Source organism: Mytilus trossulus, chromosome 2, assembly GCF_036588685.1.
Source record: "Mytilus trossulus isolate FHL-02 chromosome 2, PNRI_Mtr1.1.1.hap1, whole genome shotgun sequence".
Taxonomy (NCBI): Eukaryota; Metazoa; Mollusca; class Bivalvia; order Mytilida; family Mytilidae; genus Mytilus; species Mytilus trossulus.
This window is the reverse complement of record NC_086374.1, coordinates 75,748,589-75,774,826: the sequence shown is the minus strand read 5'-3', so window position 1 is coordinate 75,774,826 and position 26,238 is coordinate 75,748,589. Positions and strand designations below refer to the sequence as shown.

General features: G+C 33.9%; 2 protein-coding genes across 3 annotated transcripts in view; one reads left to right on the top strand and one right to left on the bottom strand.

The window, feature by feature from the left end:
* Positions 1-26,238, top strand: part of LOC134708029 (E3 ubiquitin-protein ligase E3D-like) — an 81,332-nt gene that overhangs the window by 45,668 nt on the left and 9,426 nt on the right. For both annotated transcript variants that reach the window (XM_063568273.1, XM_063568272.1), the window contains exon 7: positions 11,526-11,685. In XM_063568273.1, the coding sequence (XP_063424343.1) occupies positions 11,526-11,685 (160 nt within the window). The remainder of the gene's footprint in view (positions 1-11,525; positions 11,686-26,238) is intronic.
* On the bottom strand, positions 18,376-24,350 carry LOC134708027 (uncharacterized). The gene is made up of 2 exons (XM_063568269.1): positions 24,286-24,350; positions 18,376-24,164 (listed from the first exon to the last, which is right to left on the bottom strand). The coding sequence occupies exon 2, from the start codon at positions 24,076-24,078 to the stop codon at positions 18,670-18,672; it is 5,409 nt and encodes a 1,802-aa protein (XP_063424339.1). The 5' UTR covers positions 24,079-24,164; positions 24,286-24,350; the 3' UTR covers positions 18,376-18,669.

Below are 26,238 nucleotides of genomic sequence, written 5' to 3'. Positions count from 1 at the left end.
TCAAATTGGCCTACATTAAGGTCCAAAGAGTCCAAAATTAAACTAAGTTTGATTTAACAAAAATTAAATTCTTGGGCCTCTTTGATATGCTGAATCTAAACATGTACTTAGATTTTTGATTATGGGCCCAGTTTTCAAGTTGGTCCAAATCAGGATCTAAAATTATTATATTAAGTATTGTGGAATAGCAAGTCTTTTCAATTGCACAGTATTGTGCAATGGCAAGAAATATCTAATTTCACAATATTGTGAAATAGCAATTTTTTTTTTAATTAGAGTTATCTTTCTTTGTCCAAAATAGTAAGCAAGAAATATCTTATTGCAAGATTTTTTTTTAATTGGAGTTATCTTTCTTTGTCCAGAATCATCTTAAATCTTTGTTATATACAATATACAATGTATATTCACTTTTTACTACCAACTGATAAATTTAAATAATCTTTACCATTCAGTGATAACAAGCAGTTTTTTTACATTTTATTTACAGTTTATTTATGATGTATTTAAATGAGTAGTTATTGTTGCAAAATCCATTAGAATATTTTAATTGAGATTAGTTTTGGAATAAGGGAAAGGGGGATGTGTTTAAAAAATTGGGTTCAATTTTTCTCATTTGAAATTTCATAAATAAAAAGAAAATTTCTTCAAACATTATTTTGAGAGGATTAATATTGAACAGCATAGTGAATTGCTCTAAGAGAAAACAAAAATTTTAAGTTCATTAGAATACATTCATTCTGTGTCAGAAACCTATGCTGTGTCAACTATTTAATCACAATCCAAATTTAGAGCTGAATCCAGCTTGAATGTTGTGTCCATACTTGCCCCAACCGTTCAGTGTTCAACCTCTACGGTCGTATAAAGCTACGCCCTGCGAAGCATCTGGTTGCATATAGGATGTTTTACTCTTGTTAAATTTGGTTGCAATTGAAATCACAAATGATACCTTAGCATCGCAGCTTTTTTATAGAGTTAGGTTTCGCAGGAAGGGTTGAGCGCAATAAAAAATGTTAAAAAACATAACTAGTCTACAATAGCACATAATACGTGTAATAAGTAAACAAGTAACAACATAAAAATTCTAACATGTGACTAAATATTCCTTAAAAGAGGGAGGAAAGATACCAAAGGGACAGTCAAACTCATAAATCTAAAGCAAACTGACAACGCCATGGCTAAAAATGAAAAAGACAAACAGAAAAACAATAGTTCACATGACATAGAAAACTAAAGAATAAACAACACAAACCCCACCAAAAACTAGGGGTGATCGCAGGTGCTCCGGAAGGTTAATCAGATCCTGCTCCACATGCAGCACCCGTCGTGTTGCTTAGGTAGCAATACACAGTTAGAAGTTTAGTTTCGCGTTATGGCCCCTGTGAATTTTTTAAATATGAAAGCTTTTGTACAATAAAATTGATTTTTAGGTAATTGAAGAATAATATAGCCTTCTTAGTGGGTTTATATGAACATTTAGATTGATTTTAACATGTTTTATAGGCCATTTCAATGATTGACAGTCCGTATTTTCCTATCCGTACCGTTCATAGGTCCATAAATTATTGTAGTGTTTATCAACAAAGATTTTGCGCTCGATCTTTTCAATTCAATTTTATGGAAAAACGAGCAGGAAGACATATGATTTTTTTTGGACCACTTGATAGATATAAACCTATGGATTCAGGAAAGGTATCACTGTAATTCATTGAAATTTTCCTTTAGACCAAATTTTGGAGACTTTTGTGACATGTTCACCCCCCTTTTTTGCTATATTTTGTATCTAAGAAATGCAGATTGTTGCCATGGTTACACCCAAAAGGGATTATATTTCACCCTTATGACCATTAGAAATCAAATCTATGGAAGATTCTCTTTCTACAAGTATATACATGCATAACACACATATAAAGCCTTCTTTGTTAGACAGGAGGGGAAAGGGGGTGTTTAAAAATTATGAGTGTCAATTTTAAGTTTTTTTCCTAACTGTGTATTGCTACCTTATGTGATTACAAATCCGGTAAATAGTCTAATTTGGTAGGTCAAATTCATGAAAGGGAAGGGGATTGTAGTAACGACGTAAGGAACATATCCGATATCATTTGTGAAACGGTTATTCCATAACGGTCAACCAACTCGTGATGGCGTCCTGAAATTTACAAAGGGATGATTTCAACTTCACCATTTGGAACTCTTGGTTTAATAGGTTCCTTGTGAGCAGTAAACCTCTATCAAGAAAATCATGATAGGAAATGCAAGCATGGGAATATCATATCAATTGGGAGATATATACCCCGTATGCAGGTGCTGCTGGAATGTTGCTACTTAGAAATGGAAAGTTCATCTCTATTGTCGTAAAGTTTTGTCTTCAACCGACCCTCATTGTCAATTTCTAGATGTTAGTCAAGATATGAAGCCGACTTAACTGTATCTGTAGTATCCTTTATCTCCAATTCGATGGGATAGATGCGTTCCACATAGTCACCAAATTTTGAATTGTTTAGTGAAAGAACGTCATCTATATAGCGGAAAGTAGAGTTAAAGGATATTGCTAACTTCTTATCTTTCTTCCTAAGAAGTTCCTGCATGAAGTCAGCCTCATAATAATAAAGAAACAAGTCGGCAAGTAGAGGGGCACAGTTTGTTCCCATTGGGATGTCGACAGTCTGTTGAAAAACACCACCTCCGAACGTAACAAATATTTTGTCAATAGAGAAATCAAGCATCTTGATAATATCGGTTTCAGAGAATTTTTGGTTTGAATCAGAGTGATTCTTTACAAAGTAGGATTTATCCCTCCCTAAGACAAGATGCTTGTATCTACGTTAAATGTTAAAGGGTGTCATTTTATGAAAAAAAGAAGGAAATCTAGTCTCCTAAACATTTATTAATATGATCATCTTGTGAATATTCTAAACAATAAAAAGGTTCAATCAATATACCCCAAGAAAATTACCTTCTTTCAAACTACTATAAAATTTGGAAATCAGCCATAGAATTACTAAAACCCATAATCATATACATGTATCACTTTCCTTATATTGCATTGAAGACTTCTATGTTATATGCCAATGCTAATGATATTTGTTTTTTCTGCTAAATATTAAAAAGCTGAACTAGGTTTAATCATCAGTGTCTTCTTCACTGTAATCACTGTCCTCATCATCAGAAAAATCCTCATTTTCATTCTCAGAAGAGGCCTCCTCATCATCAGAAAAATCCTCATTTTCATTCTCAGAAGAGGCCTCCTCATCATCAAAGAAATCCTCATCCTCATCATCAATGAAATCCTCATCTCCATCATCAATGTAATCTTTATCTTCATCATCAATGAAATCCTTACTTTCATCACCTACTTCCTCATTTAGATCATAACTTTCAGTAGAGTCACTTTCACCATCTTCACTTTCCCTGTTACCTTCTTGCTGCTCCTCATTGGTATTGTAGTCTTTTTTGCCATTTTTATACGCCCGTCGTCTTTCAAACAGGACGTATTATGGTATATCGTTGTCAGTCAGTCTGTCTGTCAGTCTTCCACACTGCAGACAATACCTCACATAAGCTCCCTTTCCATTTTATAAATATAAAAGGTACTTGGTACTCAGAAAGTGTGTTGTGAACAAGATAGAATGTATGGATGAAAAATTAAGACAACAAACTTAGTTAAATTTGAGGTAGCCTTAATAGTGCCAATTTTTTTGTGCATTTTTATTTATTATTTAGGGGGGCGGGTATTTGACAGGGCTCACACTATTTCTAGTTGATCAATCATCATATAAATTCATTAAAAGACAAGTTAAAAGGGCAACGAGCTTATCATGCGCTAAAGCGCAGCCCTTTGTTATTAATTGGTTTTGGCTTTTAACAAGCTGTCAGTATCTGCGAGTACTCTCAAATCGTATTTTATTGTTAATTCGACCTGTTGATACTGTTTATAATACTTTTTTGTTATTTTTGGATCTTGTCTGTATACTAGCTTTGATTATTTGTAATATCTCCAATTTTTCACTTATTCTTAATACATTTGTATAAACTTTAAGATTTAAATTTTTTTTTTTTAAACCAGGTTTTTTCTAAAGTGAAATATTTTCGAAGGGTTAAATATTTCTCAGTGGTGTCTTTCCATGACTTTGTTTGAACTTGTTTGTTTAATTGCTTTTTGGTCTTCAATATTTGTCTCCAATATTTTATTAACTGTGCATTTGCATTCAGATATCGCAGATCCAATTTATTCGTTCATTGTGTATTAATTTATGTTTTTTGATTGAGTTAAGTCTGCCAATTGATATTTTATTGTGTGTTTTTCTATGTTGTGATGTTATGCTATTGTTTCAGAAAAAGGGAGAAGGTTTGGATCCATTGAAACGTTTAATCAAGTTGTAAATGTTTGCACCTGTCCTAAGTCAGGAATCTGATGTACAGTGTTTCTCGTTTTTAGCTCACCTGGTCCGAAGGGCCAAGTGAGCTTATGCCATCACTTGGCGTCCGTCGTCTGTCGTCGTAAACTATTTCAAGAATCTTCTCCTCTGAAACTACTGGGCCAAATACTTCCAAACTTTAACTGAATGTTCCTTAGGGTATCTAGTTTATAAATTGTATCCGAAGTTTTGATCTATCAACAAACATGGCCGCCATTGCTAAAAATAGAACATAGGGGTCAAATGCAGTTTTTGGCTTATAACTCAAAAACCAAAGCATTTAGAGCAAATCTGACAAGGGGTAAAATTGTTTATCAGGTCAACATCTATCTGCCCTGAAATTTTCAGATGAATCAGACAACCCGTTGTTGGGTTGCTGCCCCTGAATTGGTAAATTTAAGGAAATTTTGCTGTTTTTGGTTATTATCTTGAATATTATTATAGATAGAGATAAACTGTAAACAGCAATAATGTTCAGCAAAGTAAGATTTACAATAAAGTCAACGTGACCGAAATGGTCAGTTGACCCCTTTAGGAGTTATTGCCCATTATAGTCAATTTTAAACCATTTTTCGTAAATCTTAGTAATCTTTTACAAAAATCTTCTCCTCTGAAACTACTGGGCAAAATACTTCCAAACTTTAACTGAATGTTCCTTAGGGTATCTAGTTTATAAATTGTATCTGAGATTTTGATGTATCAACAAACATGGCCGCAATTGCTAAAAATAGAACATAGGGGTCAAATGCAGTTTTTGGCTTATAACTCAAAAACCAAAGCATTTAGAGCAAATCTGACAGGGTAATATTGTTTATCAGGTCAAGATCTATCTGCCCTGGCATTTTCAGATGAATCAGACAATCCGTTGTTGGGTTGCTGCCCCTGAATTGATAATTTTAAGGAAATTTTGCTGTTTTTGGTTATTATCTTGAATATTATTATAGATAGAGATAAAACTGTAAACAGCAATAATGTTCAGGTAAGTAAGATTTACAAATAAGTCAACGTGACCGAAATGGTCAGTTCACCCCTTTAGGAGTTATTGCCCTTTATAGTCAATTTTTAACCATTTTTCGTAAATCTTAGTAATCTTTGACAAAAATCTTCTCCTCTATAACTACTGGGCCAAATACTTCCAAACTTTAACTGAATGGTTCTTAGAGTATCTAGTTTATAAATTATATCCAAAATTTTGATCTATCAACAAACATGGTCGCCATTGCTAAAAATAGAACATAGGGGTCAAATGCAGTTTTTGGCTTATAACTCAAAAACCAAAGCATTTAGAGTAAAACTGACAAGATCTATCTGCCCTGAAATTTTCAGATGAATCAGACATTCTGTTGTTGGGTTGCTGCCCCTGAATTGATAATTTTAAGGAAATTTTGCTGTTTTTGGTTGTTATCTTGAATATTATTATAGATAGAGATAAACTGTAAACAGCAATAATGTTCAGCAAAGTAAGATCTACAAATAAGTCAATTTGACCAAAATTGTCAATTGACCCCTTAAGGAGTTATTGCCCTTTAAAGACTTTTTTCACAATTTGTTCATCATGTTGACTTACTTTAAAAAATCTTCTCCTCTGAAACTGCAGCTAAACTTAGGCTAAATGAGTTTCAGAGTATCTAGTATGAATTTTATTCCCTTGTATGTAAAGAAACATAGCTCCTATTGCTAAAATAGAACATAGGAGAAAATGATTTTTTTTTGCTTTTGAAGAAAATAGGAGGATCCAAAGAACATTTAAATAAATTGAAAAGCCAAAATAATCATTGATGAGAGATTTAACCAAAAGAATTAAGGTGAGCGATTCAGGCTCTTAAGAGCCTCTTGTTTTATATAGATTAGACTGTTCGTTTTCCCGTTTGAATGGTTTTACACTAGTAAATTTATAGCTTGTTGTTCAGTGTGAGCCAAGGCTCCGTGTTGAAGGCCGTACATTGACCTATAATTGTTTACTTTTTTTTAAATGTTATTTGGATGGAGAGTTGTCTCAGTGGCACTCACACCACATCTTCCTATATCAAGTTTAAGTTGAATGATCCTTAGGGTATCTAAAATAAAGTTTGTGTTTTATTTTCTGTTTCTTCAAAAAACATGGCCGCCTTTGCTAAAAATAAATCATAGGGTAAAATGCACTTTTTATAGTTCTAGAAAAAATTCTTTGTGTCGTATACTATTATGTCATCGTTGTCTTCATCCAAAGACACATTAAGATTCCGGACCAATACTAAAGTTTAAGTGAATGAATCTCTAAAAACATTTACCAGAAGGTTCAATACCACGGAAGGTTGGGATTGATTTTGGGGGTTATGGTCCCAATAGTTTTGGAATAATAGGCCAAAAAGGTGGCCCAAATAAACATTTTTGTACTTTTCAAACAATAACTTGTGTTTAAATGTATGAAGCTCTCTGAAATCATACCACAAGTTTCCATACCATGAAGGGATGGTTAGTACTGACTTTGGGGGATTATATGCCTCCAAATGTTTTGGAATTCGAGGCAAAAAAAGGGGAATGGATAATTAAGACAATGTAACAGCAGTGTAAGGGAGGTAATTCAAAAATATTTAACATGCAATGTTAGATATATTCAATTTTACCTCCTTTACACCACTTGTAAAGTATGTCAAAAGAAATATCAGGTTTTGGACTAATTGCAAAAAAGGGGGTAATGGTTTCAATTTTTTTCTCCAAATTTTTGAAAAGTTTGAAGAAGACATCTTTAATTGAACAGTATTGGGCAATAGACTTGTAAGATCTTGACATTTGTTTTTTGTCAGAAACCTAATTTATGTCAAAAATTTGATTTCAATCCAAATTCAGAGCTGTATCAACCTTGAATGTTGTTTCCATACTTGCCCCAAGTATTCAGGGTTCAACTTCTGTGGTCGTATGAAGCTGTGCCCTGCGGAGCACCTAGTTGGCTTATATCTCAAAAACCTAAGCATTTGGGGCAAATCTGACATGGGATAAAAGTTTTCATTAGGTCAAGTTCTATCAACCCATTGTTGGATTGCTGTCACTAAATTGTTAATTTTAAGAAAATTTTGATGGTTTTTTTTATCATCTTCAAGATGAGCAATTCAGGCTCTTGAGATCTTCTTGTTTAAAAGAGTTATGCCTCTTTGAAATATTAAATTTATGGAAAAAGTCCTGGTTTAGCACTAAAAAAAAATTGTATTTAGTTATTGCCCTTGTACCTTGGATAGATAAAATATGCGTAATGCTGGAGTCAACAACAACAATACTTTATTTTAAGAGGGTTACAGTTTATCTGTATCTATAATGATATTTAAGATAATAACCAAAAGCTGCAAAATTTTCTTAAAGTTACCAAAATAACTGTCATTGGAACTCTGTTCTTTAATTGTTATTGTCATGCTTAAGGTGATCAGTTTGGTTTGATATTTAAAGCAAATTACAATGTGGCTAAATTTTGAATTAAATGCAAAAGGTGGAGAGCAACACTTACAGTCAAGTCAGAATAAGTTGTTTTCTCAAAAACTTTTAACTTTTTAACTCTTTTTGTCGAGCCTTTGACTTTGTAGCAAAAGCAAGACAAAGGGATCTGTTGTTGTCGGCGGCGTCATTGTTCTCAAATATTCACTCTATATAGTTATATTTTTTGAAACTTTAATAACTTTCATTAACTATCCTGGATTTCTACCAAACTTGGACAGAAGGTTTTTTATGAAAATAAGACAGTATCCAGAAGTAAATTTGTAAAACCAAAAATCTTTTTTTCTGCATTTAACTTATAAATGGACTTAGTTTTTCTGCCAGGAAACATTACATTCACTCTGTGATTAAAGTTTTTAAAATTTTAATAACTTTCATAAATATCCTGGATTTGAACCAAACTTGAACAGAAGCTTGTTTATGATCATAAGATAGTATCCAGAAGTAAATTTGTAAAAAAAATAACATTTGTTTTTCAGCTTTTTACTTATAAATGAACTTAGTTTTTCTGCCAGAAAACATAACATTCACTGTGTGGTTAAAGTTTTTAAAATTTTAATATCTTTCTCAATCGTTTTTTTATCTCACCTAGCTCGAAGGACCAAGTGAGCTTTTCTCATCACTTGGCGTCCAGTGTCTAAACTTTTACAAAAATCTTCTCCTCTGAAACTACTGTGCCAAATTTAACCAAACTTGGCCACAATCAGCATAGGGGTATCTTGTTAAAAAAATGTGTACAGTGACTTGGCCAACCAACTGAGATGGCCATTATGGCTAAAAATTAAAAATAGAACATAGTGGTAAAATGTTGATTTTGGCTTATATCTCTAAAACCAAAACATTTAGAGGAAATCTGACTGGGATAAAATTGTTTATCAGGTCAAGGTCTAATTGCTCTGAAATTTTCAGGTGAATCAGTGTTGGTTTACTGCCCCACTGTCATTTTAAGGAAACTTTGCCGTTTTTTGTTATTATCTTGCATATTACTATAGATAGAGATAAACTGTATACAGCAATAAGGTTCAGCAAAAAAAGATCTACAAAAAAGTCAGCATGATCAGTTGACCCCTTAAGGAGTTATTGCTCTTAATAGTCAATTTTTAGCAATTTTTTGTGAATTTTTGTTATCTTTTACAAAAATCGTCTCCGGAAACTACAATGACAAATTTAACCAAACTTGTTCACAATCATCATAAGGGTATCTAGTTTAAAAAATATGTCTGATAATCCCGCCTGTGAACCAAGATGGCCGACATGGCTAAAAACAGTACATATAAAATGCAGTTTTTGGCTCATATCTCAGAAACCAAACGTTAAGAGCAAATCTGACAGGATATATTTCTTTGAAAAGTTAAGGTCTGTCTGCCCTGAAATTTGTAGACCAATCAGGCAACCTGTTGTTGGGTTGCTGCCACTGAATTGGTAATTTTAAGAAAATTTTGAAGCTTTTGGCTATTATCTTAAATATTATTATAGATACAGATAAACTGTAAACAGCAATAATATACAGCAAAAGTAGCCCCTACAAATAAGTCAGCATGATCAAATTGGTCAATTGACCCCTTAAGGAGATATTGCCCTTTTATAGTCAATTTTTAATTAAACAATATTCATAAATTTGGTAAATTTTGTACATTGGACTAAGTTTAATATAGAAAAAGATAATTTATATAATTCTAAGCAGCAATAGTGTTCAATAAAGTAAGATCTACAAACACATCACCATCACCTAAACACAATTTTGTCATGAATCCATCTGTGTCCTTTGTTTATGATATGCACATAGACCAAGGTGAGCAACACAGGCTCTTTCCAGTCTCTAGTTTTAATATGCAAATAGACCAAGGTGAGCGACACAGGCTCTTTAGAGCCTCTATTTTTATATGAGTGTCACTGGTAAGTCTTTTGTAGACGAAAAGCCAGTCTGGTGCATATACAAAATTTCAATCATGGTATCTATGATGAGTTTAATTATACCTCACATTTTTGTTGAGTCTGGGACTTTTGTCACAGAAATCTTGACATAGGGATAGTGATCCGGTGGCAGCAGCAGTGGCGTTAGCTAACTTCTTAAAAGCTTTATATTTTAGAAGTTGGAAGACATGGATGCTTCATACTTTGTATATGGATGCCTCATGTTAAGAAGTTTCTGTGAGGCTCATGTCCAATGTCCTTGACCTCATTTTCATGGTTTAGTGACTACTTGGAAAATAGTTAAGATTTTTTGTAATGTTAAATTCGCTCTTATTATAAGTAATAGGATATAACTATATTTGGTACCTTGCAAGGTCTTCATGCCTGTCAGACAGTTTTCACTTGACCTTGACGTCATTTCATGGATCAGTGAACAAGGTTAAATTTTGGTGGTTAAGTCAATATCTCAGATACTATAAGCAAAAGGTCTAGTATATTTGGTGTATGGAAGGACTGTAAGGTGTACATGTCCAACTGGCAGGTGTCATCTGACCTTGACCTCATTTTCCTGGTTCAGTGGTTATAGTTATCAGTGTCGGATCCAGAAATTTTCATAAGTGGGGGCCCACTGACTGACCTAAGAGGGGGCCCAATCCAGTCACGCTTCAGTGATTCCCTATATAAGCAACCAATTTTTTTCCCAATAAGGGGGGGCCCGGGCCCCCTGGGCCCCCTAAATCCCCCTCTGGTTATGTTTTTGTGTTTTGGTCTGTTTGTCTATATACTGTATGCAATAGATCTACTATATTTGGTTTATGGAATGATTGTAGAGTGTACATATATAGCTGGCAGTTGTCACCTGACCTTGACCTCATTTTCATGATTCAGTGGTCAAAGTTAAATTTTTGAGTTTTGTCTTTTTTTCTAAAATTATGCAATATTTTTTTCTAATACTTTATGCAACAGGTCAAATATATTTGGTGTATGGAAATATTTTATGATCTTTATGTAAGTCACGCAGGATTTATTGACCTTGACCTCATTTTCATGGTTCATTGCTCAGATTTAAGTTATTGTGCTTTGGTTTGTTTCTTTAAACTATAAGCAATAAGTCAACTTTATTTGTTGTATGGAAGAATTGTTAGCTGTACATGCCTGCCTGGCATGGTTCATCTGACCTTGACCCCATCTTCATGGTTAATTGGTCAATGTTTAGTTTTCTTGGTTAATGATAGGTTTATGTGACAGTTGTAAGCTTCATATTTAGAAATATCAACATACATGTAATAGCAATGATTAGTAAAGAAGGCAAGACATTTCAGCTTGTGTACTCTTGTCATTATATAACATACGTTTAATATCATACACTTACTGTACAATTATTTGCATGGCTTAAAAGTTAAATGATTTAGAAAGAGAATCATGTAGACATCATCAGTTAGTTGATTGTACAAAATAAACAAAAAACATCATGCATCCAAAGGATGTTTCATGATAAGAACCGAAACAATTGAAGAGCTATATCTCCAAAAAAGATTTAAAAATCATGGCCTATAATCTAAAGTCAACTTTTCCTTAAGGTTTTGAAGCCTTCGTTATTAAAAGTTTATAAAAAGTCAATTTAAGACAATATTAATGTAATTTCAATTGTGTTGCATGTTTTATTTGCTTTAACTGAAGTAAGAGCTCTTATTGCCCTTAATATTTGTGTAAAACATGTCTCTTTTATAGACTTAAAACTGGAAGAAGTACAGCATTTGACCAGTGGGCTAGTGATAACAGTGTTCATGGATTCCATCTACCATATATTTTGTGCTCAAGTTTAATTACCTGCCTAATAAAGAACACAAAGCAATTACCCAAGTCACAAAGATGCCTTAACTCGTTCTTGGTATGTTATAGTTAGAAGTTCTCTGTACATCAATTTTGTATTATAATTTAGCTGTAAATGTTGTCTCTATGCTTAACTGTTAGATACCCATCAGTTATTTGTAATATCAGAATAAAGTCAACAATTGGAAAATAACAAATATAAAAGCTAATTTGAAAAAAACAGCTCTTTCCCAATACAATAAAAAAAAAACATGCTTTTAAATTGGAAGATTATTCTTAAGTTGATAAAATAAGAATACTAAAAACAGTCTATTATTTGAACTTGGAATTATTTTTAATTATGGAATTTGTATAAATTCTTGTGCTTCAAATTTTAAATAAATTCCTTGTTTATTTGGTATTATAATACTTTGAGCAGACATAACACTTTTTGTATAAATAGTGTTGTGCGCGGCACAGTACATTCTATTGAAAAGGTACTATCTTCTTTGTAATAGAAAGTGTTGTGTGCAGCACAGAACATTTAAGTACAGAATATACATGGAATTTATTAAAAATTTCAAGCACAAGAAATTTATGCAAGTTCCATAATCAAAAATAATTCCAAGTTTGAATAGTAGCCTGTTTAAAAGTGATTTACTAGTATTCAGCTTTAAAATAATTTTTGATACATGTATAAAGTATTTGACTGAACATTGTATTTGTCCTATTCTTTGCTATTAAATACATTATTTAACAAAATAATAGTTTATAATGTCAAACTAAACTGATTAATTGTAGAAAAAAATATGCAACTGTATTATTTGTAATGCTTAAATACCGGAATACAAAATAGAAAATGTAAAACGTTATGACTAAACTACAAAAGAATTGTATCGCACCTAGAAGTTTAGACGTGTAGAATTGGTCTTTTCCTTTGAGGACCATAAAATTGATAATATCACATATACATTTAAACCAAGTTTCATATTTATTCATATGAGACTGACTTAGTACACTGAGGAGTTTTTATTTATATTTATTCATATGAGACTGACTTAGTACACTGAGGAGTTTTTATTCATATTTATTCATATGAGACTGACTTAGTACACTGAGGAGTTTTTATTCATATTTATTCATATGAGACTGACTTAGTACACTGAGGAGTTTTTATTTATATTTATTCATATGAGACTGACTAAGTACACTGAGGAGTTTCTTCAGGATAGTGTTGAAAGAAGCTAGAATTATCTTTAACTTCAAATTCTGCCATTTAGATGATGTTCTTTCAATAAATAATTCAAAGTTTGGTGACTATTTTGAAAGCATTTATCTTATCAAACTTGAAATAAATAATACAACAGATACTGAGTGAGCTAAGTCTGGCTTCTATTTTGCTCTTCATCTAGATATTAACAATGAGGGTCGTTTTAAAAAACTTTATGACAAAAGACATGATTTCAGCTTCCAGTTGTAAACTTTCAAAATCTATGTAGTAATCTTTCAGGAGCTCCTGAACATGGAGTAAATATTTCTTAATTGACATGATATTCCAGAGCTTGCATTTCCCCTTCAAAAATTTATATTGATATTTATAGAGAGGATTGAATTGAAAAAAAAAATTGCTAACTAACTTTGTAGGTAAAATGCTGACAGAATCTATATTTTAATCATATTGTAAATTGAAATCTTATCATTATTTAAAAAGTAAGTGAAATGACCATAACTTATTCAACTCCTCAAGCAGATAGCGATGAGAAAACTTCATGAATTTTGTTTGATAGTATAAACATAATATCTGCATTAAGCTGATTTAAACACCAACTCTGTGTGTAGGTGTACATTGTTTTTAGTGTGGGGGGATTAAGTTTAACCCTTGTCTATAAGTCCCAAAATTAGTTTCCATTCTCTAACTTAGTTCACATTAAAAAATAATATGAAACTTATATAAAATGCTTATTGCCACAAAACACAGATTAAGTTTGAATGTTGGTGGCATCACTTTTACCTTTCTAGAGTTATGCCCCTGTACAAATGGAAATTTTTTGTTTCCCTTCTCTAACTTTAGTTTGTCTTAAGCAAATGCTATGAACACTATCCTGCAATTAGCCATCTATTAAATGTACAAATAACAGGTATACATATAAATTTTTACTATATTTGTACTTGTACAAATAAAGTTTTCTGTTATCCCACTTCTATGTTGAATAAGCGGTAATATAAATATTCTGTTTTCGAAACAGTTCATTTTGACGTCCTCTTTGCGGTCCATGTTTCAACTATGTCAATTTCTTTAAGAAATTAGAGACAATGTTTCAGATTTTTTATATCTAAATTATCAAGTGTTGGGAGTAATAATTTCAGGATAAACACAATATATGTATACATAATGCTAATAACCACATTTACGTAGATCAAGTTTGAATTTTGGTGGTGTCAATTTTACAAATGTTGCTAAATGGTGGAAACGGAAAACGGAACAGAAACGTAAAGAAATATTTAAAGTGGACGGAAATGGAAAGAACTACAAAATTCAGTAAATCGCACAATTGTGTTGACAATATGACAAGAGCTAGATATGAAAGAAAATAGCAAACAGTTTGGGAAATACATAACATCCAAACAAAAAAGAGGCTATAAAGAGCATGTAACATTCATTTAGGTTGATGTCATGTATGTGCATGATCAACAACGAGAACTCTCTAATATTATAGACTTGAATAGTTCATGGGATCGATCTATCTATCTTCTATATATGTATTATTGTCATTTTGTTTATTTTCTTTGGTCACATCTTCTGACATCAGACTCGGACTTCTCTTGAACTGAACTTTAATGTGCGTATTGTTATGCGTTTACTTTTCTGCATTGGCTAGAGGTATAGGGGGAGGGTTGAGATCTCATAAACATGTTTAATCAAGCCACATTTTTGTATTATTTTAAATTTTAATTTCTTGTGTACAATTTGGAGTTTAGTATGGCATTCATTTAGGACGCCTCCGGGTGTGTGGATTTCTTGCTGCATTGAAGTCCTGTTGGTAACCTTCTGCTTTTTTTCTGCTCTATGGTCATGTTGTTGATTCTTTGACACATTCCCCATTTCCATTCTCAATTTTATCTATAGTTTTACCCAAAATGCAACAGAGGATGAGAGGCCGTGACAAAAGAGTTGTCATTTTAGGGCAATTGTCACTTTAAACAGTCTACTTACTCTTTATAACGGAAATTATGATTTGTTTGTAGATCTTGTCTCGCTGTTTAGATTTTTTTTTTATAAAGTTTATAGCTATCGCTTATAATTTTCAAGATGATTGACAAAAATGCCAAAGATCGGTAAAATCATTAATAAGAGCATAAATTCCTATAGCAAGTCGACTAACTTTTTCATTGTAGATCTTGTCTTGCTGGTAATTTTTGCTATTAAAAGTTTCTATCTATTTATTATATATTTGAATTTTCAATATTATAGACAGGATGATAACTACTATAAGAAATCATTTGGCCATTTTGACGTGAATGGACATGAGGTGGAGCTCAACATTCTAAACATGTGTTCACATCAGGTTTTCGCTATTCATGGCGGATTTTAGTAGACGATACTTGCTTGTCATCCCAGCCATAACGGCTAAACAGATAGGGTTATCCAACACTTTTTAAACTAGATACACCAATGATAATTGTTGTCAAATTTAACCAAAACTGTCAGCTGACTACTTGTACCTAAAAGTTCAGTTACATTTGGCCAAATTGATGGTAGTTACAGAGGAGAACATTTTTGTAAAATTAAACAAAGATGAAGACGGACGACAGACACCAACTGTCGAGAACATCCATATGCATCTTAGTAGGATCAAGTCATATAAATAGAACTCTTAAAGTATACCATCACTAAAGACGAAGGCAGGTCTACCAGCAGAAAAACAACCATGACAGAGCAGAAACATTGAATGAACAATTCACTTTATTGTATCTACTAATATATTCACTAAAGAAACTGTCTTACCCAAAATGGAAAGACATAATAACTTAAGTAGGGTCGAGAAAAAAATAGAACATGGACTCAATGCATCAAAAGTATGAGGGCCAGAAGAAATAAACCATAGGGAAAAAAATGAATTAGCAGCTATCATATTATTATTCACCAATTTTTCAAAAATCATCTATACCAGTTAATACCTGATGAATGGACAACAACAGACATGTGTACATTTGTGCTAAGTATCTCAAACATGCATTCTCTGCAATATGATCTAACATATAGTATGCTCCAATAGTTATCAAAGGTACCAGGATTATAATTTAATACGCCAGACGCGCGTTTCGTCTACATAAGACTCATCAGTGACGCTCAGATCAAAACAGTTAAAATGCCAAACAAATACAAAGTTGAAGAGCATTGAGGACCAACATATTACATAACCTAGATTATTATAATATCAATGCTTTTGGTAAATAATACTGTTGCAATTATGTACTGTCATCAATGATTGCACAAACATCCATAAAGACACAATTTACAGATATATTTATGTTATGATTTGAAAAAGCCTGATATAAACTACTTTAATCGAAATAAAACAGTTACAGGAAACCAAGTAAAACACAATGTTGGATTTATTTATTCCTATGCTTCCGCAAGTTGAGAGGTGGTAAATTGGACCAGGTCATTGATTCTTGGGTATCTCAAGGAACTGTTTAGGGTTGGGTGTTATTTAGTAAATAATATTAATGCCAGAGTTTCGCGAAAAATTGTGGTCCATAGGATTTGACCACCAAAATTTTGCATTTGGCAAAAGAAATAATAGTGAGGACCAGCGTATTTTCTTCAAGAACCACCAATGAAAAAAGATTTCGCGAAATTCTGTAATGCTATCTTACATGTATATAGTTAGGTTTTTGGCTAGCAGAAACACCAAAAGGATCAGATAGTAGTGTAAAATAAAGTATCATTTCCATCATAAAATATTAAAACAGAGTAGATTATTAATGTTCTATTTCTAATACTGTATTGTGTCATTTTGGTCTCTTGTGGAGAGTTGTCTCATTTGCAATCATACCACATCTACTTTTTTAGCTCACCTGGCCCGAAGGGCCAAGTGAGCTTTTCTCATCACTTGGGGTCCGTCGTCATCGTCCGTCTACGTTAACTTTTACAAAAATCTTCTCCTCTGAAACTACACGGCCAAATTTAACCAAACTTGGCCACAATCATCATTGGGGTATCTAGTTTGAAAAATGTGTCGGGTGACCCAGCCAACCATCCAAGATGGCCGCCATGGCTAAAAATAGAACAAAGGGGTAAAATGCAGTTTTTGGCTTATAACTCAAAACCCAAAGCATTTAAAGCAAATCTGACATGGGCATTGGGGTAAAATTATTATTCAGGTCTAGATCTATCTGCCCTGAAATTTTCAGATGAATCTGACAACCCGTTGTTAGGTTGCTGCCCCTGAATTGGTAATTTAAAGGAAATTTTGCTGTTTTTGGTTAATATATTTAACATTATTATAGATAGAGATAAACGGTAAACTGCAATAATGTTCAGCAAAGTAAGATTTACAAATAAGTTAACATGATCGAAATGGTCAGTTGACCCCTTTAGGAGTTATTGCACTTTATAGTCATTTTTTAACCATTTTTCGTAGATCTTAGTAATCTTTTAGAAAAATCTTCTCCTCTGAAACTATTGAGTCAAATTTAACCAAACTTGGCAACAATCATCATTGGGGTATTTTGTTTGAAAAATGTGTCAGGTGACCCGGCCAACCGTCCAAGATGGCCGCCATGGCTAAAAATAGAACATAGGGGTAAAATGCAGTTTTGGCTTATAACTCAAAAACCAAAGCATTTAGAGCAAATCTGACATGGGGTGAAATTGTTATTCAGGTCAAGATCTATCTGCTCTAATTTTTCAGATGAATCAGACAACACGTTGTTAGGTTGCTGCCCTTGAATTGGTAATTTTAAGGAAATTTTGCTGTTTTTGGTTAATATCTTGAATATTATTATAGATAGAGATAAACTGTAAACGGCAATTATGTTCAGCTTAGTAAGATTAACAAATAAGTCAATATGACCAAAATGGTCAATTGATCTCCTAAGGAGTTATTGCCCTTTATAGTCAATTTTAAACAATTTTCATAAAATTTGTAAATTTTCACTATCATTTTCCACTGAAACTAACTGGACCAAGTTCATTATAGATACAGATAATTGTAAGCAGCCATTATGTTTAGTAAAGTAAGATCTTCAAACACATCACTATCACCAAAACGCAATTTTGTCATGAATCCATCTGTGTCTTTTGTTTAATATTCACATAGACCAAGGTGAGCGACACAGGCTCTTTAGAGCCTCTAGTTCAATATTTACTGTAGGGTTTGTTACTCCTGCTGTGTGGATTCGGTAGAATGTGTCCCCTTGTCTGTAGTGAATGCCCTTATATTTTTACGACACTTGTTTCACATCAATTCGTATTAATTGAATGATAGTAAAGTCTAGGAGATGCAAGGCTTTTTCGACTACGAGGGGGGGGGGGGGCTTTTATTGTTCTACAGCTGTGCCTCTTTACCAATGGAAAAAAATTGCCTCAACCAATGCTTATAAGTCCTCTACCGACGAAGTAGAAGGGGACTATCAGTTTGCTGATTTTTTAAAGATGACTGTTTGTAAACGTTGCATGCCAACGTTTCTGTAAAATTTACCCTTTCCAGTAAATGCTCATGAATCTATGTTTTACTCAAGAAATACACGCCAGGTTGTTTAACATTTATTGTTTATTATGATGTACGTTTCAACCTGAAATAAAGAACAAACCACATTTACTACATTGTAAGATATACACATAACAGAATAATATGTCTATAGTATGCCATGCATTGTCCGATGTATATTGTCACTTTAATTCAAACAAACTTACGCATTGACGAGCTCCAATATGTAAATAGCTTGAGCAAATAATTGTCAACATTTCTCTGTTCCGAGGTAAATTTAGTATCGGGGAAAGGAACGTAAATTACTATATCGCCTTGCGATACACTCCCCCCACGAACACTTCAGATTAAACAGTAACATTTGTTTGTTCTTCAACAGGAAGTAGTAAGACTAGTCTGTGCACTGAACGACGAATTTTTGTATCTGTGACATTTTGATAATCGGTTCCACTACCTCCTATGTTTTTGTAACGCACGGTAACATCACGAACATTTCCATCAAGACTCGGAATCGCCTCGTCAACCTGCCCCAGTTTCCATTTTCCACGCAAAGCATTGCTGTCTTGTACTAAAACCAAGTCACCTTTCTTGAGATTTCTATATGATGTATGCCATTTCTGTCTTATAATCAACGTATGAAAATAATCACGAATCCACTTTCGCCAAAATGAATTCACTACGTTCTGGATAAATGCATGACGGTTTCTTGGATTACAATCCTGATTGTAATGTCCGTTCGGAACTCGAATACTAGCTCTCCCGAGCAATAAATCATTCGGACATAGGTATGTCCCTTCATTCGGATCACAGTTCTTTGTACCTATCGGTCTTTCATTTAACACATTAGCAGTCTCAAATAATACAGTTTGCAATTCTGAAAATGTCATCACTGAATCCCCTATGGCAACATCAAGACATTTCTTAACAGATTTGATAAGAGCTTCGCTACAACCATTTTCCCATGGTGCATCAGCTGATTTTATTATATTCCATTGCATTCCTTTACTAGTTCCAAATGTTTTAATATCGTCCCAATCCCATGTATGCACAACTTGCTTAAGTTCTTTTCCTGCAGCAACTAACTGCGTTCCGGCATCAGAAATCATCATTCTTGGATATCCACGAATCGAGACAAACCTTCTTAGCGCAATCAAAAAACTGTTCTTATCATATCCTTCAACAAGGTCAACATATACGCCTCTGCTAGTCAGACAGTTAAAAATCACTCCATACGCTTTCCCAAATGTCCTTCTTTTGACTGTATCACGGATGGTATACGGTCCGAATAAATCTACTGCACAGTAGTAAAAAGGTGGCGATGGATTCAATCTATATGACGGAAGCTTCCCCATCTGCTGTGTCAAAGTAGTTTTGTTTCTTTTTCTACATGTCACACATTTTTCCTTGATCTGTTTTATGGTGCGCCTAACACCAGGTATCCAAAACCTGCTTCTAATCTTCGCTAAAGTTGAATCAATTCCACCGTGATCCTCATTATGAACAGATTGTACGATAAGATTTGCTAAAGGGTGTTTTGATGGTATAAGAACAAATTCCGTTTGGTTCCATGATTCCTTAATCCAATCAGCCATCCTCTGTCCGACAACAATGATTCCATCCTGTCTTTTATAAGGGCCTAGTCTCTGAAATAGTGTCATGAAAGTCTCAGTGATTTCTCCTTGTGCCTCTTTGACCCACATATGTTCTGCTTGCTTAATTGATTTGGTGTTTAACGTGTGAAATGTCCCTCTAAATGTGTTCTTTTTAATTATACTTAACACGAGTGCAGTCACACGGAGTAACTTTTCCAATCTTGAGAATCGGGATATATCAATATCGATAAGAGTAGGTGCTATCTTTACATGTCTCTTATCAATACATAGTGTCACACTGACTACGTCTGGAAGTTGTTTCGATTCTATAGTACTATCTTGTCTTGTTGGCCAACAATCGATAGACTCTCTCATGAATTCTGGACCTCTTTGCCATACAGAATTTTCATCCAAGATATCAGGCTGTGTTGGTCTAGTTACTAAGTCGGCTGGGTTAAGGTTCCCTTGAATCCAATACCAATCAGTAGGATCGGTAATACTTTGTATTTCCGCAACTCTCGTTGCAACAAATGTTCCAAATCCGTAGCTTTCTTTTTGGATCTGTGCTCGAACAATCATTGAGTCAGTTATATGAATTACCTTAACAAATTCCCAGTCCATTTCTTGAATGATTTTTTGTCTCATTCGAGCCGCAAGAATGGCTGCACAAAGTTCGAGTCTTGGAATAGATAACTGTTTTGTAGGCGCAATCCTATTCTTGGAAAAAAGAAGTCTAGTCTCATAATTATTGCCAGTTTGCCATCGAACATACGCACATGCTCCGTATGCCACTTGACTTGCATCCGAAAATATTACCAATGTCGGGCTGCCAATAGTGAACTCTGGTTTTAAGCGTCTCGGTACTTTAATGTTCTCAAGTTCAAACAAACCTCTGAAAAACTCAATCCATGTTGTGGTTAATTGTTCATCTAGTGGTGTATCCCAACCTATGTCTGACTTTGTACACATGCTTCGCATTAGAAGTTTGGCAGATAAAATATACGGAGTTACCAAACCAAGAGGATCGTAGATACTTGACACCTGACTTAGAACCGTTCGACGAGTCAAGTTCTGTGGGATATCGTCGATCTGTTGTGCATTTAAGTTAAAACCTGTTCGAACTCCCTTTCGCTTCGGCGAGAAGTTTAGCTTGATTTTTAATGTAAATGTATCCGACATTGGTTGCCATATCATACCAAGTATTTTCTCTTCATCTGTTCTGACAACGTTTAGTCCTTCCATTTCATCATTAGAATCTCCTGATACAATCCAATGTTTTATAGCAAATCCTCCTTTGTGGAGAATGTTGTCACAGTTTTGAATCAGGTTTTTTGCCTCCTTCATTGTTTCTTTTGACACCAAAATGTCGTCAACGTAGCTATTTTTGTTGATCATTTGAGCTGTATCTGGATATGTATGTGAACACATGTCAGCAGTCATTTGAAGTGCAATGGTTGCGATAGCACCGCTTGGTTTATCTCCAAATGTAACAGTTTGTAATACGTAATGGTCTGGTAGCTTACTTGAATCCATATCTCTCCACACAAACCTGTGAGTATGTTGGTCTAGTAGAGACAGGTTTACAGAATTGTACATTTTCGATATATCTCCTGCTGTGGCTACTCTCTCCTGACGAAATCTCAAAAGTACTCCTAATAGATCATTTATTACATTAGGTCCCTTTGCCCAGTATTCGTTGAGTACGTGTCCCATGTACGAAGCTGACGAATTGAAGACTATTCTGATTGGTGTAGATTTCGATTCTGGTTTTAATACTTCATGATGATGAATGTAATGTACTGGGCCTTCATATTGTTGAATTTCCTTTTCTGTCAATTTCCTGGCTACATTCCGTTTAACCATGTCTTCAATTTGATTTTGATACGACTCACTATATTCTTTTCCCATCTTATGCAAGCGTTTCTCCGTTGATAAGAGTTTAGCCTTAGCTGAGTTAACATTATTAGGCAATTCACTTGGACTCCTTTTCCATGGATACGATGCTTCCCACTTTTGACTTTCAGAATCATAATTGAGCCCGTTTCGTATCATTATTAACTCCCTCTCGTCCTGAATAGTATAGTTGTTGTTCCCGATTGGGCATTTTCCGCATTTACAGTTCCCACATTTAGGTGTGCAGCTAATTCCAAGACTTTCTATTTCATAGAATTTATCAATGCTTTCTTTAAGGGGTAAATTTTCAATTTGCATGTCATTAATATTATGTATTATTCCTGATGCATGATTGATTCTAACAGCATTGTTATTGACGTTTTCATAGGATTGTAACATAGTATGACTTCCTCGTAAGCAGTATCCGAATTGATTCTTCATCAGTTGCAAGTTCCCAATCTGATCAATCTTGGTAGGTAATAAGGCGCAACAATCAGTGCCAATCAAAAGTTCAATTTTACCTGTCGGTCTAACAATATCGCTTGTCTTGATGCCTCTGAACAAATTGACAACATTTTGAACATTTACTTTAGATACATCTGCCGTTATCTCGTCCATACCATATACCTTGATTTGCCAGGTTTCGCCATGAGCGTCACTTAATGGTAGAATGAACTCCTTACTTTGAATACTATCAGTGCTGTTTCCAACCTTTGTTACTGACAGTGTTACGTTACGTCCCTTTAGATTCAATTTTCCTGCCAATTCACGAGTAATCAAAGAAATGTTCGAACCTGGATCCCATAAGGTGGCCACCTGAATTCCGTTGCATGTAACGTTGCTCACCATTAAAATAACGTCTTCCCGACCACGATCATCATTAACAATGTCCATTGAATTGTGAAATGCCAAAGCAGATACTGGAATGCCATGAAGAGCAGGATGGTGATATTTTCCGCATTTTGTATGATCTTCATTGATTATGTCACAAGGATTTCGTCTGCTGCAATCACGAGATAAATGTCCAGTCTTGAGACAACTAAAGCAACACCCATTTTTCCGTAACAGTTGAACTTTGCTTTGTTCATCCAAATTAAAAAACGCATAGCACTGTCCAATATCATGTCTATCAGTTTCGTGATACCAACATTTTTTCTGATTCAAGGCCTTATTCTGATTTTGCCGATCGAATTTTCCATCTGTGTCCTGATTTGGTCTACGACGTTGAACAGCTTCAGTAACTTGAGCTAAACCATTAACCATCTGCTTCATGATAACCTGATTTTCCTTTAGAAGTACCTGAATTGATGACTGATCTTCTCCTACCTGCACAACATGAGCAGCACTTTTAATGCTTGTGGCACCTTCCCGTAAATCTGATTCAATGTACTCCATTGCATTTTTTTCTTCGAGTAGGAAATTCATAAAGTCTTTAAATTTGAGCGATCGGTCCCTTTGTTTTCGAATAGCCCATTCCCTTTTCTGAATTGTCGGTAAAAGTACCTCTATTTGACTCATCATAGTTGCAGTGTCCATTTCCCTTTCCATCTTCATTTTACACAAATCTAACCAGCATAGCTCAATTATATCTATTGTCTGTATGAACCCTTTATTGTCACCATCAGATACCTTTTTGAGCGATTTAAGTTCATATAAAACTGATTCAGCAATGCGCTCTTCTCTTCCATATTTCATGTCTAACCTTTTGAACATTGCAGTGAAGTTATCATCAACTCCTTGAACCGTTTTCAAAGCTTCTCCGGACAAACACTGTTTTAATGCAAAGGGATCCGGAGTCATTAATTTTGAGTAATCATTTCTAAAGCTGGGATACTCTCTTACATTTCCACTAAATGTTGGTGCCTCTAAACGTTTGACTTTAACAGTATTTGGATGTTCCTTTGTTGTGTTTACCTTTGATTTATCTTCTTTGTTTTTCCTATTTATCATGACTAAATCGGCTCTTGCGTCGCATAATTGACTGTAGTTCTTGTCCATATCGGAGTTAGCAGTGTTAATTATGTCTCCCTCTGTTTCATCATCAGAGTCAAGGATATTTAAATAAGCAGAATGTTCCCCTTCTAATTTTTCATATGCATGTTCCATGTCTTTAAGTATTTCCTGGAGAACCTCACCATTTTCTGTTTTAGTTTGTTCTTTGAATCTATTGAACACTCTGTGAAACTGACCTTTTGCTGTGCTTCGTTTCTTCTTCCGTAATTTTATCTTATTCAATTTATCTCCATCTTCAGGCTTGTCTTGTGAATCCATACTTTCTCTTGCGTTGAAATGTTTTACTCAAGAAATACACGCCAGGTTGTTTAACATTTATTGTTTATTATGATGTACGTTTCAACCTGAAATAAAGAACAAACCACATTTACTACATTGTAAGATATACACATAACAGAATAATATGTCTATAGTATGCCATGCATTGTCCGATGTATATTGTCACTTTAATTCAAACAAACTTACGCATTGACGAGCTCCAATATGTAAATAGCTTGAGCAAATAATTGTCAACATTTCTCTGTTCCGAGGTAAATTTAGTATCGGGGAAAGGAACGTAAATTACTATATCGCCTTGCGATACAATCTATAGCCTGGGATCCTGGCTAATCTTGTCAGTATAGCCAGGCGTGTATCAATGTACTGCCCGTCAATGATTGGTTAATACTAATTTTGTCGCGCAATGTTATTCTACATCTGTATCCAATCAATTCTTGTTTAACATCAATTAGTAAAGATTAGACTGCAATTTTTTTCTTTATGAATTGATGTATAGTGTTATCATATCTAATTAGTAGTATGATAATAATTAGTAAGCAAAAAAGGGTTGATTCTTATCAGCAATTGCCTGGTGAGAAAGTTAAAAGTTTAAGATTTCACATTTGCATTGGATTTCAATTTTGCTGGTTTACATCAAACATTAACTCGAATAATTCAAGCCCTTTCCGTGTCCGATTTTCTCCCACACGAGGTTAATGTAGGATTCGTAGATCAGCGGAATATAACGACTGAATTATTCGGGTTAATCAAACATCAAAATTTATGCAAATATTTATTCAGCCTCACTTTAGATTCAGAGTCAACTGGCACTGAATCGATCACATGGTATTTGTTCCCCACCTGGCCCTTGCAACGCACAGCTGGCCCGAGACCACAATTAATTCTTCTATCATTTCTTTATAACGTTTTGTCGCATTAAAAAAAAATCAACTGTTCTTTTTGTCTATTTTTTTGTGAGTAATGTACAGTTCAAGTCCCAAAACATATGCAATTTTCAGAAAAATTGCATGTTTACATCATACAAATTTGGCCAATACACATCCATACCCCTATAGGCAAGTCAAGAGATGTTCCGAAAAGTGTAAATATAACCTTTTTGCACCTGGCCTAATCACTCTTTCCTTATTAAAATCAGTTAAAATAAAGCATCCAAAAGTTTATTTCAGCTCTCTCCTTTCATTCCCACCCCAGAAAAGCTCAGAAATGAATGAGAAAGGGAAAGAAAAAAAATAAAGAAAAAATACACCATAATTAAAGGGAACTATATTCGTGAACAACGAAAAGCGGGGTCATTAATTGTGGTCTTGGGCCTATTAGGGGCCAAAAACTTGACCAATTCCAATAAAACTTGGCATGATTTAAGCTTAGTGTTTTATAAGTCAGTTTACAAAGTTTCATAGCCATATGATATATATTTTAAAAAATGTGTCATTTTTTATATCTCAACTTTGGTTGCTGAATTGTGACCTATAGATAGAAAAATTTCAACTTTCAAATTTTGGCTTCAAAAATCCCCCCAAAACACCAAATTGCACTTTTTTATGTCTCAATGTATAAGATATTATCTATTCAAAGTAAAGGATAGCATACTTAATGTATGAGACTTATAAAAAATTGACAAAAGTTAATTTTATATGTGCCTATGCCAAAAAATAGAGGTTTTCAAATGAAGCGAGGCCTTATATGAAATGTCATATTTTCCACTTACAACAATTTTCTGAAGTTGTTAAGTTAAAACAAAACATTTAACATATCATAAATATTCTTTGCATGTAAATATAAGTTTCAAATAGTATAACACATGAGTTTTACTTGGTCTTAAGCAATGTCAAGCTTAAAATAACAAGTTGTCAATTTAGGCCGTTCCCTGTATTTCCATATTTAATTGCATATAAATGATATTGGAGATGGAAATATGCTTCTTTTTGCCCAAATCCTTACTAAGATATGATCAAATATGAAGCCTGGATGTAACAAGACTGTTGCTTTTAACTATATATGTAGACAGTATGGTCTGATGCAAAGTTTTTTCAATTTACTAATTAAAACCTGCATGAAATTTCAGTCTTAAAATGCCAATATTTTAACCACCAGCCATCCAAAAGAAGAAAATAAAGGTATTCTGTGAAACAGACAAGT